The 17,095-nt window shown below is 45.4% G+C and overlaps 1 protein-coding gene across 1 annotated transcript in view; it reads left to right on the top strand.

Annotated features, from left to right (window-relative positions):
- Positions 1–17,095, top strand: part of TRPM8 (transient receptor potential cation channel, subfamily M, member 8) — an 80,931-nt gene that overhangs the window by 49,773 nt on the left and 14,063 nt on the right. The window contains exons 20-21 of the mRNA XM_008572257.1: positions 224–401; positions 9,626–9,816. Coding sequence (XP_008570479.1) covers positions 224–401; positions 9,626–9,816 — 369 coding nt within the window. The remainder of the gene's footprint in view (positions 1–223; positions 402–9,625; positions 9,817–17,095) is intronic.

Genomic DNA, 17,095 nt, shown 5'->3' with positions numbered 1-17,095 from the left:
TTTGATCATGATCTTAGTGAAGTTCCTGGTTCACAATAGCCACTCAGTAAATACCCACCGAGTGGAATGAACAGGTGAGTCTAAGAATTAGACATCGTTTAGATAAAGCACCTTAGAACAGTGCCTAAGACATTCTGTGACCATCGTCTGTGCCCCCTGGGATGCCATCGCCCTCACCCCTCCAGAGCGTCCTCACTTTGCCTCTTGGTTCCTACATCCTCAGGCACCACGTACGACTTCACCCACTGCACTTTCACTGGGAATGAGTCCAAGCCGCTGTGTGTGGAGCTGGACGAGCACCATCTGCCCCGCTTCCCCGAGTGGGTCACCATCCCCCTGGTGTGCATCTACATGCTGTCCACCAACATCCTGCTGGTCAACCTGCTGGTCGCCATGTTTGGGTACGTGCTCCGTCGTGCATTCGCTGTATGTCTGCCTGGTGCCAGGTCCCCAGATAGGGCTGGAGGCACCGTGAGCATACCAGCAAATTCAGACTGTATATTTAACATCCATGTAGCAATCTCCCCAGAGTGCCATGATGTTGGTGTGGGTGACTGAAATGCAGTTCAGCTTGTCTCTGGGTACTTTACTGTTTATGGGAATCAATGTTGGGAACTAGGCTGGGAAATGGGCATCACTGCTGGGAATGTGTATTGCCTCTAACTCTTTGGAAAGTAATTTGAAAATAGCTGTTAAAAGAAAAAAAATACACAAACCTTTGACCCACTCTCTCACATCTGTGAATCTATCCTAAAGACATATGTACAAAGATGTTTATTAGATCATTGTGTGATGTCTATCAATGTGTTATCTCCATAATTTGGGATATTATGCAGCTCTTAAAAAGACAAAGTTAGATCTATATTACCTTGGAAGGATGATATTTGGTGAAATATAAAAAGCAAATTACAGACTAATTTTATGGTGTATCCTTGTCTTCTAACAGTAAAAAACAAGAACTTAAAAAATCAAGTCTATGTTTCACATTGTAAATATTTACAATGATTGCATATTACTTTTGAAATTTAGGAAAGAAAATAAGGAAAAGACAGTTGTCACACAGAGCCCTGAGACTCTTAAGATGCACAAGGACTATAGATGAGGGTCACCTGCCTTCGTGGGTCAGTGGCCTCCCTTTGAGCAGGGCTGGCTGGGGGCATGTGTCTCTGGGGACATCATACATCAAAGTGACTGAGCAGTGAGTGGCTGTCTGATCGTCTGGTGTCCTGAGATTTCCTCCTCCAGTCCACCGTCTACCCTGGGCCAGAGTGATGTTTCTAAAATGTCACTGCTCTGCTTAAAATTCTGGGATTTTAATATTTCCCCATAGCTCTCAGGGTAAATTTCAGGCTCTTCCACTTCCCCACGGGGCTGTCCGTGACCTGGCCTCTGAACATGCCTCCGGGTTCATCCCCTGCTATATGTCCCCAGCAGCATCCATGTGTTGGTACCTCAGCAGGGTGATCTGTCACTCCTGATGCTTTTGCACATGCTCATTTCTCTGTCTGGACTGCCTGTTCCATTGGCCTTCCCTGCCTCATCTGCTCACCCTGCGGACCACCTACCGTCATCTGCAAGTGGCCCCTGATGCCCTCCCCACTTTGTGTAAGGACTCCTCCTGGACAGTCACAACCTTCTCTCCTTTTGGACAGTAAACTCTGGAGGATGGGGATTGTGCCTGTAATCTCAGCACCTGGTACTTCGTGCATCTGTTCTTTGAATGAGAACGGCGTTCTTACCCCTGTTTAGTTCGTTGTTCGGTTATCAGTTACGAGCTCAGCTTCCTGGTCTGTTCACTGAGAAGCATCAGTGGGAATCACAGACCAGCAAGGGCTTCATCACATAAATGTTTAACATCTGTGGCAGGCACCTGGGCCATGAAGATCACGTGGCCAGTAGCTCCCCCCAGCCTTAAGGAGAGAATGTGCGACCCTCGCCCTCACCGCCCACACCTGGTGGCCAGGGAGGGACTCAGGAATCAGCAGCCTGTCTGACTCACAGGAGCCAGACGGTGTCATGACGTCCAAACATCAGAGGGGTCCTAAGTGTGAGCTGGCAGAGAGAAGAGGCAGGTGATAGGTATTTGTGTATCCATGTGAAGGGAGGGAAGCTTGAAGCAAAGGTGAGGAGGAAAGGGGACGGCCTTGGATCTTATTTTGCGGTGAGAAGACATCTATCAGCCCTTGCATGGAACACTGGACAGTTCCTGTAAAGACCAACTGCCAAATGTATCTACAGAAACTAAACAAAAGGGCTCGCGGCTCCCAATGCTGTGAGCTTTGAGTTACAGTAACTTGGTAAATCTCAATGATGCACACAGTAGAATATTATTTAGAGCTTTCCTGAATCTATGTTTTGTGAGCTGTTCACAAAAGCCATTCACGAGGACCATGTCACTTTTGTAATTCATCATCCGCATGACAGCCATGAAACCATAGAATTTGGGGCTGAGAGAGATGGAGCCTAACCTGTCATTTTCTGGTTATGGAGAGGAAAGTCCGGCAGCTCAGCTTCTGTGGTTCTGTGGTTCTGGCCACATGCTGTCCAGCTTAACCCTGGTCTCTTCACCACGAGGCCCCAGCCATTACACCGTGCCCCACTGTTGCCCTGTTCAATGCATACATGTGACAACCTGGGGACATCCTTTCTCTTGGGGAGCCTCCTCAATTAGCCCTGGCTTAAGCCAGGTGACTTTTCTTTGTTAACACTTGAGAGAGCAGCTAGAGGTGGTCCCACTGAGGTCCTAGGGTTAAATCAAAACACTGTTTCTGATCATTGCTGAAGTTGTTCAGGGCTTCCTCTGAGCAAGCGGCCCTGGGCTGTGACCCTTGTCTGGCACCACATCAAAATATTCATTTAAAAGCTTAACCTTACACAATGGCAACGTTATTAACTGTAATGTAAATGCACCCTTGGGAATTTTAAAGGAGTATTGGAGTGCTCTCTAGATGGTATTCCACAGTGAAAGGAAATGGACGTAAACATCTGTGATTCTCCTACGTTAAAAGTATCGATTACTGGGCCGGCCTGGTGGCGCACTGGAGAGTGCGCCGCTTGGGAGTGCGGTGGCGCTCCCACCGAGGGTTCGGATCCCATGTGGAGACCGGTTCCCACTCACTGGCTGAGCGCGGTGCGGGCGCAACACCGAGGGTTGCGATCCCGTTACTGGTCAGTAAAAAAGACAAAAAGGAAAAAAAAAAAAAGTATCGATTACAGGCCCTGCAAGGCTTCTCAGAGGCCTGAGCTTAAACTCAGTGAGCGACTCCTGGTCATCTTAACAGGAGCTGTGGCACTTATAGGTGCCACATCCTGAAGATAAATTCACCCCATGCTGTTCTGAGAAGGATTTGGCAAAGATGTACTGATACAGAATAATTTCTAAGAATTTTTTTTAATCTTAGGAATAATTTATGTTTATTATGACTATGCATAAAAATAGAAAGAAAAGAAGCACTTGATACAAACTAAAGGGTTGGTGCTACTTAAACCGTCTAAGGGAGGCTATTGATATGAGGTGAAAAAAATAAAAAGAGAGCAAATAATTGTGACGACAGCAGTGGCTAATATTTATTGATGCTTCCGCATGCTGGGTACAGGTCCAAGAGTTTTACATATGCTACCTCATTTAATTATTAAATCATTTTTGTGTAGGTGCTGCTTTATCATTTCACGAATGAGGAGTTAGAGGCAGTGAGAGGTTGGTGTCCTGCTATTTAGGGAAGAGACGACATGTAAACATATTAATATAATATAATATAAGCAGCATGAAAAGGCTATTTACAGAGGAGGGAGTTAATAATAGTGACAGAATATTGGAGGTGGGTCTAGGATCAGCAGCAGCCACCAAGTAGGGCTAGGTTATGAAGAGTTTTTTTTAATGTCATATTAAAGAATTTGGGCATTTTCCTGAAGGTGAAGGGAGATTTCATGGGTTTTGCTAAGACCCATGTACATGGGACAATTTTAGCTGTGTTATTCTTTTTTTTTTTTTTTTTGTCTTTTTGTCTTTTTTCGTGACCGGCAACGGATCGCAACCCTCAGTGTCGCGCCCGTACCGAACCAGGACCGGCAACGGGATCGCAACCCTCGGTGCTGTGCCCGCACCTCGCTCAGCCAGTGAGCGGCTGGGCTGTATGTGGGATCCGAACCCTCGGTGGGAGCGCCACCGCGCTTCCCAAGCAGCGCACTGTAGCAGTGCGCCACCCGGCCGGCCCTAGCTGTGTTATTCTGACAGCAATATGCTAAACTGAATTATCACTTCAAAAATCAGTGCAAGGGCCGACCCCGTGGCTCACTCGGGAGAATGCGGTGCTGGGAGTGCTGCGGCCGTGGGTTTGGATCCTATATAGGGATGGCCGGTGCGCTCACTGGCTGAGTGCGGTGTGGGCGACACCAAGCGAAGGGTTACAATCCCCTTCTGGTCACACACACAAAAAAAATCAGTGCGATAAAATCGCTGGTTGTCTCTTACTGTTGGCTGCTGTTGGCTTTGTACCTGCTTTTCTGATGTTGCAGAATGAGAAGGAAAGTGGAATGTGCCGAACTCTGTAATGAACATGCTGGGGCACTGGAGGGAAGACACAGAAAGTCAGGGTCACCGCCTGCCTGGGGGCAGTACTGGCCAGATATTGCTGGCGTGCCGGGGAAGGGGTGACAAACAGAAAACATATGAATCCGTGAAAAGCTTGGAGGAGGTGTTCACCTGATAGAAATTGGCTGATGAGTTTCTTGTATTTCAGTTTGTTCCCAAATTCTGCCATTGTTTAACATCTATTTTTTCTTTATGAATTTTTTGCAGACTTTGCATTGTGATCTGTTGATCAGTCTTTCTATTTTGGCTTTTACTACCAAATGGCTTTAATTACTGAAGTTTTATTTATTTATTTTTTTTATCATTTAACATCTGTCGTACAAGTTTTCCTCGTTATTCTTATTCAAAATTGTCCTGGCTTTTCTTGTATATTTAATCATATGGAGGAGCCTGAGGCTCATCTTGTGAATCCTTTCTTCTCTCTCCTTCCAAAAAAAGAAAAGAATATCCGCGAATTTTATTGTGATGATGTTTACTTTGTAGAATCATTTAGGGGGAGTTGCCATCTTAGTATTCAGAAAAAAATGGTATGATCTTCATTTATTCAAATACATATAGTTTCTCGTTAAAGTTTTATGGCTTTTTTTTCATATGGGCCTGGCAGATTTCTTGTTAATTTCCAGCCACTTATAGTTGTGAGTGAGATATTTTTTCTATTATGTTTTTGTCAGTGACTACTTTTTGATATGTAGAAAGACTATTAAAGTTCTGCTTATTTATTTTTCAATGTCTCCTTAATTAATTCTTTCTATTTTCACTTTCTTTTTATCAGATTATGGAAGGTTTCTCCTATTCCTTGTTTATTAATCTCCTTTCTTCTCTTTTTTGTTTTTTTTCTAATCAGAAAAGGATGTTGAATGCTGCCAGAAGATTTTCTAGCAGCTATTGAAATATTTTTCCTTTTGATCTAGTCTTATAATGAATTATATAAATGATGAGTTACACAAATGTTCTTAATAATTAGTCATCCTCCTATTCTGTGGTCATGGCATAGTATTCTTTTTACATACTTCTGGGTTTCATTTATGTACAAGGCTGTCCGAATCCTAAATGTCTGTTATCTCTTAGTAACATTTTCAATCTCAGCGAATTTCTGAAATTTTGTCCCTCCAGGGAGGCTGCTGCCTCCTCCTCCTCTCTTGTTCAGCTGGTTTCAGGAGATGGACCTCAGCTGTCACTGCAAATCTCCACCCAGCTGTGTAGTTGCCAGGGACAGGACTCTAAGGGAACAAGATATCATTGGAGACATAGAGTCCAAGGGAACATTGCAGAATTCCTTCAGGGAAGACGCCAGATGGTCAGTGGTTGGCAGGGAGACTTTGAGAACCATCTGAGCTGGTTGGGGAGGGTGAGACCCTGGGCATGAGAGATGGTCCATGCTTGCTTTGCTGACGGTGGGGGTGAATGCACCTGCCAGCTCCAGAAAGCCCTTCTCTGCAGAGTTCAGTCTCTCCTCTACAGAAATCGAAAACAATGTCTAAAGAATATGAAACTTATTTTAGCAGGACAGTTGGAAGCAGCGCTCAATTATCAGTTTCCCTGGAGAACATTCATGTCTGCTTGGCTGAGTTTGGAACTGACTTGTGAAGAAAAGAACATTTTGGGAGCTGCTGTGACATGGGCATGGTGGACCTCAGTGTGTAAACAAACCTCAGTGTGGCTGACCCTGGACGTGCATTATTTATGCAAAGCAGCTTTCACGTAATAAGCCGGCTCACCTATGCCCCCCTGGGGTATGGATAAGAGTTTTTACCATTTTTCCAGAAAAGGAATGCTGTTTGCTGGATCCATCTTTGCCCCTGAGGTACAGAAGAAGGTGAAATTCTGAGAGGAGGGCCCTTGTAGTCAACTGGATTGTCCTGAGGAGTAAACGAAACAGTGATATACGAGGCAGAGCTTTTTAAAATGGAGGATGAAATAAATGCAAAGCCTATTTATGGGCACTGGCCTCAATACAATCTAGGTCAGTGATTGCAGACTTTTTCTGTGAGGGCCTGTGACGGGCTTTGCTTTGGCCAGAGGCAAATGCTGCCCACCTGTACCTCTCTGCTTTGTAAAGGCCGTTCTTAGCTCATGGGCCGTACAAAACAGCTCAGGGGTTGGATTTGGCCCCCGGGTTGCAGTTTGCCAGTCCCTATTCTGGATGATCTAGAAGATCTGAGATGTTTTTCCCTGACTCTGAGTGAGCAGGTCAGCCAAGGTGCACCTCTCTTCCTCCTTGGACCTTTCGTGGCTGCGGTTTCACTCTGAGCTCTCCGAGGAAGGGAGGGAGACCCACCTGCCAGAGAGGACCCCTGCCCTGCCCTAGCGTCCTAACGTTCCTCCCATCATCAGGGCTGATTCATTCCTTTTGGATAAAATCTCAAAGAACAACATTTGATGAACTAACATGGATGTAGTTGTTTCTTTTGTTTGGGTTGGGGCAGTAAGTATAATCTATTTTTGACTAGTTACAGAATGTTAAGTTGCTTCTAGGGACACTAACTTTTTTTTTTTTTTCTTTTTAGCTTCAACTGATTTTCCTGCATTTATTTTCCCTACACTCTTTATTCCTCTATTTAAAAAAATGTTAGATTGTAATATTTCAATACAATTGAAATCTTTTTTGGAAGGAGGTCCTGGTTAAAAGTTTAAAATATACAGATGAGGGCCGGCCCGGTGGCGCACTGGAGAGTGCGCTGCTTGGGAGCATGGCGGCGCTCCCGCTGAGGGTTCAGATCCCATGTGGAGACCAGTTCCCGCTCACTGGCTGAGCGTGGTGCGGGCGCGACACCGAGGGTTGCGATCCCGTTGCCGGTCCCCGGTGCGGGTGCGACACCGAGGGTTGCGATCCCATTACCGGTCAGTAAAAAAGACAAAAAGGAAAAAAAATAAATAAATAAAAATAAAATATACAGATTAAAAGAGACTATTATTCCTTTTCTAAAAAAAAAAATGGGGAATATTTTCTCCCAGTCCATAGGTTGCCTTTTCAATTTTTGATTGCTTTCTTTGCTATGTAGAAGTTTCTAGTTTGATGAAGTCCCACGGATTATTTTTGCTCTCGTTGCCTGTGCTTTTGGTGTTATATCCAAAAAATCATTGTAGGGACACTAACTTGAATGGTAACAGTTGTTCTGGCACCAAGGATTTCTGGCAAGTTCGTAGCCTGGACTTCATTAATGTGGGGCAGAGTGTCCAGTGCCCCTTGTAGGCATCAGCACCAGCAGGAGGCTAGAGAGGCTAAAGAGGGCAGGTGGTGGTGCTTGGTGTTAGCCTCACAGCAACCTGACCTACATTTGGAAGAAACGCCATGCTAACTGCTAGAGTCAATTTGCTGCAGTCTTGTACATCACAATCTCGTCTGTTTTTCACCTAAAAAATCCCGCACATATGGTTGAGGATCAGTTAAATAATCATTTTACATACTTAGTGTAGAAGCTTACAAATAACAGATGTTCAATAAATGTTAATTCCTTCCCTGTAAAGACCTCACCCTGTCCAGGAGGCACTTGCTACAAAAGTCTGCCCCACACAGAATCCAGGACCTGGTGCAGACCTCAGGGGTGTGTGATTCATCATTAAAGTACAAGATAAGCAAAACTGAGCTTATAAGCAAAGCTATAACCACTGGCTGTGTAGGTTAGCATTTTGCTTAGGTATATGATCTTTTCCTAGCTTAAGATATTTAAGCCTCAGGTTGTAATGTAGTAGGGTCAAGAATGAGGTTTCGAAACATATGTAAGCAATTTCTCTGCCTGATCATCTAATTCAGGTTTGGTCTCTGAAGTTTTCACCTGGAATTTGGAAAACTGAATGCTTCCCCATTCCAAATTTGCTTATAGACTTTTTTTTTTTTTTTTTGTCTTTTTGTCTTTTTTCGTGACCGGCAACGGATCGCAACCCTCAGTGTCGCGCCCGTACCGGACTGGGACTGGCAACGGGATCGCAACCCTCGGTGTTGCCCCCGCTCCTCGCTCAGCCAGTGAGCGGGAACCGGTCTGTATGTGGGATCCAAACCCTCGGCGGGAGCGCCGCCGCGCTTCCCAAGCGGTGCACTGTAGCAGTGCGCCACCGGGCCGGCCCTGCTTATAGATTTCAAATGGTTAATTGCTTCTACTTTGGCTCTTGAAGGGATAGTGTGATGTTAGCAATAAAAGTGTCTTGATGGTTGAACTTCACATTGAAAAGAGAATAAAGAGCAACTAAGGGACTGGCCCGTGGCTCCCTGGGGAGAGTGTGGTGCTGATAACACCAAGGCCAAGGGTTTGGATCCCTATATAGGGATGGCCAGTTGGCTCACTTGGGAGAACATGGTGCTGACAACACCAAGTCAAGGGTTAAGGATCCTCTCGTATCCTTTAAATCATCTCTAGGCTACTTATAATACCGAATACAATGTAAACGCTAAGTAAATAGTTGTTTTACTGGATGTTTTCTAAATTTGCCATGTTTTTTATTGTAGTATTGTTATTTTTTATCAAATATTTTTGATACTCGGTTGAATTAGCGAATGTAGACCCTGTGGACACAGAGGGCCAACTGTATATCCATTTACTTATTTTTTTTTTTCTCAGTGTCTCCCCATGCTTAGGTTAAATTCCCAGAAGTAAAGTAACTTGGTTAAAGGAAATAAACACTTTTAAGGTTCTTGATAAATGCTCACAAACTATTTTCCCAATCTGTTTATGATGAAATGTGTATGAGGGGCAGATTATTCCTGAGACTCAACACTTGGGCCTCTTTGTATCTAACACAATAGCAAACTAATGAAAAAAGAGAACCCTTGAAAGATTTTGACATAAAAATTCATTGAACTTTTTTTGTATGTGTGATAAAAAAGAAAAAAAAAAAAAGCCAGACACATTTTTGGCCAACCACAAATAGAAGAGTGCCTGTGGCTGAGTTGTTCTGGCCCTTGTGCGGTGTGGATTCTTCCTGCTGTCCGGGCTTGAGCTAGCACAGTAATAGCTTAATACCCATATGACCGTATCTGGCTATTAAATGATGAGGCATGTGGAATGCTAAGACTTGGCCTTCTCTCCCCTCCTGCAGCTACACCGTGGGCACCGTCCAGGAGAACAACGACCAGGTCTGGAAGTTCCAGAGGTACTTCCTGGTGCAGGAATACTGCAGCCGCCTCAACATCCCCTTCCCCTTCGTCGTCTTTGCCTACTTCTACATGGTGGTGAAGAAGTGTTTCAAGTGCTGCTGCAAGGAGAAGAACAGGGAGTCTTCCGCCTGCTGTGAGTGGCTTGTCCATTGGTGTTTGGGACAGAAGCAGCCATTAATTTCAGGGAAGGGTGCCTTGGTCCGTACCTCAACAGAAGGGAATTATTCTCAGTTCTTTCACTGCTTGCATCTGCACATCTGTAAAGATCTGGCATCGGGCCAGCCAATGAATTACTCAAGAGAAAGGCAAGATTAGGAAAGCACTGTAGATCTGTTGGCGTAGCCTTGATTGGGGGGAATAGCTTTTGGACGAACATAGCAGTAATGTACATAGTATGTTGAACAAGAATTCACGGGATAGTATCAAATCATGACTTTGTTTTTGCTTTCTGTTGCTTCTGTGAAATTTATTCTCTGGGAAACTTTAGTCCTGACTCCAGCAGGGCTAAGAGTTCATGACTTTTCTGGTCATGAAATCTGATCAGAAAATCATAGTCTCAATTTGGAAATTGGAATGTAGGGTCCAATTGGCCTATTAATTGCTATGCAGAGGTGAGACCCCCTGTAGACTCACCCTCCTGGCTGGGAGATGCATCAGGAGGGGTGGGCAGTGGGCTGTTCCCTCTTTCTTACTCCCATCTCTCCCATTCATCGGCTGTGGTGACTGACCCGCTGTGGTTGGAGCACAGGGAGAAAGGATGGAAAGAGAAGCAGAAAGCCCCCTTGGTGGGACTGCTCTTGGCTCCTCCTGCTCTCTGGCTTGGCATGTGTTTTAAACTGATCCTTTATTGAATGGGCACTCAGTGGGCCCCTATAGCCCTGACTCCCAGGACTGAGCAAAGCTCCCCTCAGCCTCTAGTTTCCAGGGGCTCACCCCACACAGACTCTTCCTATTGAGGACCCACCTCCTTCTGGAAGGCTGGAGTCAGCCTGTCCACAGATCAGTCTCTCTCTCTTGTGACCACTTACTTCCTAAGTCCTGACACTCTGGGGTGCAGGCAGGTCCTCCCCTAGTCTCCTCTCCTTACCCTTGCTGTGGGAGCAGCTGTTAACCAGAATCTCCCACTGTGAGATCCACCGTGGCCTTGCAGGGAGCAGGCATCCAGCTCTCTTCTTGGACCTGTAGAAAACCCACATTAGGCTTGGGTTTCCAAACACCTGATCGTGGAGCTACAAAGCCAGACAATCTTCCTAGCCCACAGGCATGTCTCAAACAAAGTAAGCCTGCAAGGAGTGAGAGGCCTATTTTTATTCATTTGGATGTTTGGACACAAGAAGAAGATGGAACTGGCCTGTTCTCCTTGCCCGCTAATTTCAGACTTAAGCCAGGGGATCCACCTCTGGAGTGGAAATATGGCTGCAGGGTTGACTTCCCCATCAGGCACAGTGCCAGGGCCCACAGGACTTTAGGGGCACATGAAAATTCTTTATTTAAAAAAAAAAACAGAAGAAAATATTTTGATATATATTAATCTATTTGTCTTTATACCAACTCAGTCATAAAATATTTTAAATTTTTTTATGAAAGAAAGAGCTCACAATGGCAAAAGTGCCTAGCCTAGGGTGACCGACTTGTCCTGGTTTGCCCAGGACTTCCCCATCTTAGTACTGAGAATCCTGCATCCCAGACATCCAGTTGGGTGACCAACTTGTCCCCATTTGCCCAGGACAATCCCGAATGTGAAATTGAAAGTCCTGCATCCCCAGAACCCTATCAGTTTCAGGGACTGCTGGTCACCCTATTAAGGCCCATGAAAAATCATAAAGTAGCCCCATGAGCTGACAATGGGTATAGACTTAATGACTCACGTTGGACCAAGTTTTTGTACCTGCAAGATTTCCATTTTTAGTTTCCTTCTTGTGGAAAAAGTAATAGACTATTTTAGGTCTCCAAGTGGATCAGTTACATATTATTGTGTAACAAACCAATAATGGTGCCTGAAACAGGCACTGTGTATTTGCTCACAATTCTGTGGTTCTGTCCTTGGTCAGAGCTAGGCTGGGATGGCTGGTCTCTGCTCCTGGAAGCATCTGGTGGTTGTTAGGTGGGCCACAGGCTGGTTGTTCCTGATGTCCACATGCACTCACATGTGGGTGGATGGCCGAGCTATCAGCAGGAGCTTCAGTGTCCCCAGCTAGGGCTCCCATGCACAGAGGCTGAGTTCCTGCAAAAAGCAGCTCCAGCACTTCCCCTGAGGCTTGGCTCAGAAAATCAGATGACATCACTTCTGCTGCGTTTTATTAGTCAAAGCAAGTCACAGGCCTGCTGAGATGGAGGGGGTGATGGACGAGACTCCACCTCTTGATGCCAGGAGTAGCCTGCCTCACTCACGGTGGAAGAATCTGTGGCCCTATTTTTCCACTTACCATACTGAACAAGCTGGGTGTGCTGATTCCCTGGGGTGCCTCCCCCACACCAGTGCTGGCCTATCAAAAGAAGACAAACTTCTCGCTGCCCTCCCCACCACCAGATTCACAGGAGAAATGAGTGACAGTGTCGGGGGCAAGGTGCATGGGGGCTCACCTCTTATGAACTCAACTCTGATCGTCTGAGCAGTCCAGCCCAACTCCTGTGACAGCATTCGGGGTGCAGGCTGAGCCCTTGTACTGCTCTTGAGCCTCAAGTGCAGCCGATCAAAATGGATCTTTAAGAAGTAGCTTCTTCACTGTACTCAGTACTTGGCTGGTTTTCCTTGCTTCTTTTCCAAAATTGATATATTTTCAAGAGTAATTTGAAGATCTGGTATGTTTTCCATCTTTGAAAAAAACCTTCCCTGAGCACATCCTTTTTGAGCAGGATCTGTGGTCACGACCTGGGCATTACAAAAGGCATAAACTTGGGTCCCGAGATGACCTTTAGCAATTTGAAATAGAAATGGGTTCCTTGGTATTTATGAATTATTCTATTAATCTTGTCTTGTAAGGGAGGAAAAGTAGCTTTTCCTCTACACTTCTTGGGCTTGTGACTGAGGCCCCTATAACAAAAGACAGAGTAACGAGAAAAGCATACATGTTTATTTAATATAAGTTTTATGTGACATGAGAACCTTCATAGGGAAATGAAAACCTGAAGAGACAAACCTGAGTGTTTGTACAGTAGGTTTGATGATTTATGGAGAGGTGTGGAGAAATATGATAAGGCAAAAAGAGTGTGGTCTCATGGCGATACCCTGGGGGACACTTAGCAAGGCCTGTGGGTTCAGCTCCCTCTCTGGGTCCCTGTGTCTCCGGAGATGAGGATACTCCTTTCCTCCGGGTGTGGGGAGGGTGCGTCTCACACGAGGGTCTTAGGACCTGCTTCAGGGGAGAGGGTGGGAAAAGCCAGAGAGGCCTTCCTGCCTCTGAGGTTTCCTCAGATTCTTTCAACTAAGAAGATTTAACACGCCAAGACGCCGTATTGTGGGGTAGCGTGTCCTGAACCCCATTATCACTTCTATGCTAGACAGCCACCACAAACCAATGAAAAAAATTCTCATAAAATGTCTAAATATGGGAATAAGAGTTAGAAAGGAAATCACTGAGTTCTTAGAGATTCCAAAAGTGAGAGCCTACCAACCTCATTTCCTGCCACAGTCCTTCTGGGAAGAGTTTTGTAAAACTCACCCCACATTCTCTGCAGATCTGAATTTAGAAATAGAGTGAGTGCAAGGATGGGTGGGAATTATGCATTGGCAAGAAAAGCAAAGCATGGATGGGGTGCACCGCTATCGGCACATAAGAAGGGAATGCTGCAAAAGCAGTCGTGCCGCAGGCGGCACTTGGCCCCTCACTAATGTTAACTCAGTGCTGGGGATACGGCCGTGGACAAAGGCACTTGGGGCTGTGCTCGTGGACCCCGGTGGGGAGAAAGACCAGAGGTGAGATAGTATCGTGGAGAGCTGGTGAAGCTGGGGGTGAGGGGACCTGGGGGGCGTCGATTCAACCAGCAGGTCCCAAGTGACTGCCATGCGGCAGCTGGGCACTGAGGATATGGTGCTAAATAAGATAGAGGTTCTCCGTGCCCTCAGACAGGGCTCAGCCTAGGTGATGGGGAAGGGAGATGAAAGTTAAAAAGCCTTAATTGAAAAGTGTGGAAAGCACTCATTTTGGAGCATGTGCAGGGTACCATGATAGCCACATAGAGGACACTTAAACCCTAGACTCGAGTGGATCAGGGAAGACTTTCTGGAGGAAGGGGATATTTATGCTGAGACCCAGAGGATGAATTGGAGTTAGCTAGGCAGAGAGGCACAGGCTGGGATGGGCCACGGAGAGAGGACTGACCAGGATGGAAGGCTGTAGAGGGACTAACGAGAGACTTGGGCTGTGTCCCGCAGCCAGGTTCTGGCTCCACACAATCCCCTCCCCCTTTCCCCATCCCACCATGTGCTGTCCTGAATCCCAGAGGAAGGAAAAAAATGTAGACAAGTCACAGGGCAGAACAAGAAATGGTGACACGAATCTTGAAACATGCATTGCAATACCTCTTTGATGGCTAGACTTGTTTTCCTCACGACAGACGTGAGCAAAGAAACCTCCAGGGCCAGTCTGAGGAGAGGCTCCGGTCACCGAGGAAGAGCATGCCTCTCAAATCCTGATGCTCCTTCCTGTGACTTGGGGAAGAGCAGTCAGTCATCTCAGGGTGTTGCAGAAGAGTCTTGAGATGCGTCCTCCCACTGGAGCACCACTGGGAAAAAGAAAAGTTTCTGTTAAATGGAAAAGATGGGAGTTGAGGGCAATTTGGGAAATGGAAAATCTAAGGGAGAATGCAGTACAAACGACTAAAGGAATATGGTTAGGTTGTTCTTTTTCCCACACTGATTTTTACCACGATGAGTTAGGCTGTCTCTGCCTTGCTTGTGCCTTGTTCCTGTTATTCACAGCCGTGTGCCTTCCAATGGCTGCTGGACCCATGTGTGTCCTGGTCTTTTCTTCGTGGTGTCTGGTAAAACAGTCACTAACTGCCCTCACTGGATTCACGTTCCATATTGGGCTGACCATTTCTGTCTCTCAAGTGTAAGCCCAAATATTTTGATGATTCGTAAAGTAAAAAAATGTTATTAACCTAGACATGACAATTGCTGCCAATTACGAAAAATTTAACTTGCCAAGAACATTGTTTTTTGTGGGATTCTCTATACGTACAAACTAAGGCAAGGTGCTCATAAATAGGACCTTAAATATTGGTCATAATATGTTTCTGTGCTATCTCTAGAGCTATGACTTCCCGAAGGCAGGCTTTCAGAATATAAATGTGCCAACAACCCCCAACTCATGTCACAGGTTAAAGAATCATCATCGGCAAGTCTTTTAACAGCATTATTTCAAGACATGAAATGTCACTTTGGGATGTCATTGACTATCACACATATGGAATTGCTTTTCTTAATGAAGAAAGTGTTTTGACAGCTTGGATAAGTTGCTGTCTTTCTCCTCATCACTTTACCTTGGAAGACAAAAGTGGGTCATTTCTAACTAAAAGAATAAAATTTCCAGGGATGGGAATTGGAAGTTCAGGTCTAGAACTCGACAGTATTCAAAGTCCACACCCAAACATCAGAGGCCCTTAATGACACGCCTCAGGACTGTCTTTGGTTCTGTCTTGATACCGTGTCACGGATGAGTGTCTATAGGACCTGGGAGAAGACTTAGAGACCAATCTATGCCTTCAGGTAACAGAAGGCATACAAGTGTCATATTTTTTTTCTGAATGGTTCCAGAGAAAAAATAAACAATGGATGAAAGCTGTAGCAAGGAAGATTTTTGACTCCGTATAAAGAAAAAACAATGTCTAACAACTGGTGCTACCTGGAAATGAAATGAATTTCCCTGTGAGGTAGTGAATTGCCCTTCACTAGTGGGACTCAGGTTGGTGACTGGTGGACAGAGGGGCTGTACGCTCGCTCCATTCTCCAAAGATACCTTGTACTCAGTCCAGGACCAGTGGAATCCGGAGACTCAGTGTGTAAGTGGGAACAAATCAGTCCTGCACATTTGGGATGGGTTGAGAAGGCAGGACAAAATGCATTACTTTCCCCCGAAACTTGTTTAGTGATTAAGCATAAGATGACCATGAAATAGGAGCAAATGTCCCAATTTTGCCCGTAAATGGAAAGGAGCTTCAGCTTGAAGAAGCAAACAGGTCAGAAATGAATGATCTTATTAATCTGGACTTGTCTCCCCGGTGGGCCCTGGGAGAGTGATGATCTCACGATAATTAAGAAAGAGCGTGAACTGTTGACATTTTCCCTCTTCAAACAGATCTTATTCTCAGGAAGGAACAAAGAAATAGGGGGAATGGGAGATCACAGAAGGACAGGATCCTTCTCTACCCAGTGGTGGTGTGATGATGACAGGAGAGAGAGCCAAGAGCCCAGTGTACTAACTGGAGACTCTCCAAGGTGCAGGTCACTGCCTGACCCTTTGTTTCTCCTTCCTGGAGATTACTAATTCCAGAAACCACAGCACTCTGAGGTTGCCGGAGCCTCTAGTAGGCAATTCATTTCCTAAATGGACTTTGTATTTGCCTCCAAATGATGGGGAAATCATTGGTTTAATTTTAAATTTGCCCTTCTTTGGAGAAAAATAAAGATTTTTTTCAAATAACTTTTGGAAAAGTAGAACCCAAACCTTTGCTTTTGGTACTTTCTTTTTGGTGACATCTTCAAGTAATAAAAAAGTACACTGCCCAGTAATTGCATTTTTATAAAATGTATTGTTTTTCATGATTCAGAAAGCAATCCATATTCATGATAGAACACTTGAAGTATACAGAAAAGCACAAACAAAGATTGAGAGTACGTGTAACCCACCAGCCAGGGGCAAATATTGTCAACATACTAGCATTTATTCTATTATTCTTGTGTGATGTATAATACTTGGACTGCTGTATGCATATGCACTCAAAATCTAATTTATTCATTTAACTAATATAATGTATCATAAGCATTTTCCATACCCATAAATAAAAATCTACATGACAATTTTTTTTTTTTTTTTTTGTCTTTTGTCTTTTTCCGTGTCCGGCAACGGATCGCAACCCTCAGTGTTGCCCCCGTACCGGACCGGGGACCGGCAATGGGATCGCAACCCTCGGTGTTGCTCCCGCGCCTCGCTCAGCCAGTGAGCGGGAACCGGTCTGTATGTGGGATCTGAACCCTCAGGCGGGAGCGCCGCCGCGCTTCCCAAGCGGCGCACTATCCAGTGCGCCACCGGGCCGGCCCTACATGACAATTTTTAACTGTGGAATATCCTAGCCTATAGATGTACCATAATTAATCTAACCAATCCGGGATCCGAACCCTCGGACGGGAGCGCCGCCGCGCTTCCCAAGCGGCGCACTATCCAGTGCGCCACCGGGCCGGCCCTACATGA

This window comes from Galeopterus variegatus, unplaced genomic scaffold (assembly GCF_000696425.1).
Source record: "Galeopterus variegatus unplaced genomic scaffold, G_variegatus-3.0.2 Scaffold769, whole genome shotgun sequence".
Classification (NCBI taxonomy): Eukaryota; Metazoa; Chordata; class Mammalia; order Dermoptera; family Cynocephalidae; genus Galeopterus; species Galeopterus variegatus.
This window is presented reverse-complemented; position numbering and strand designations above follow the sequence as displayed.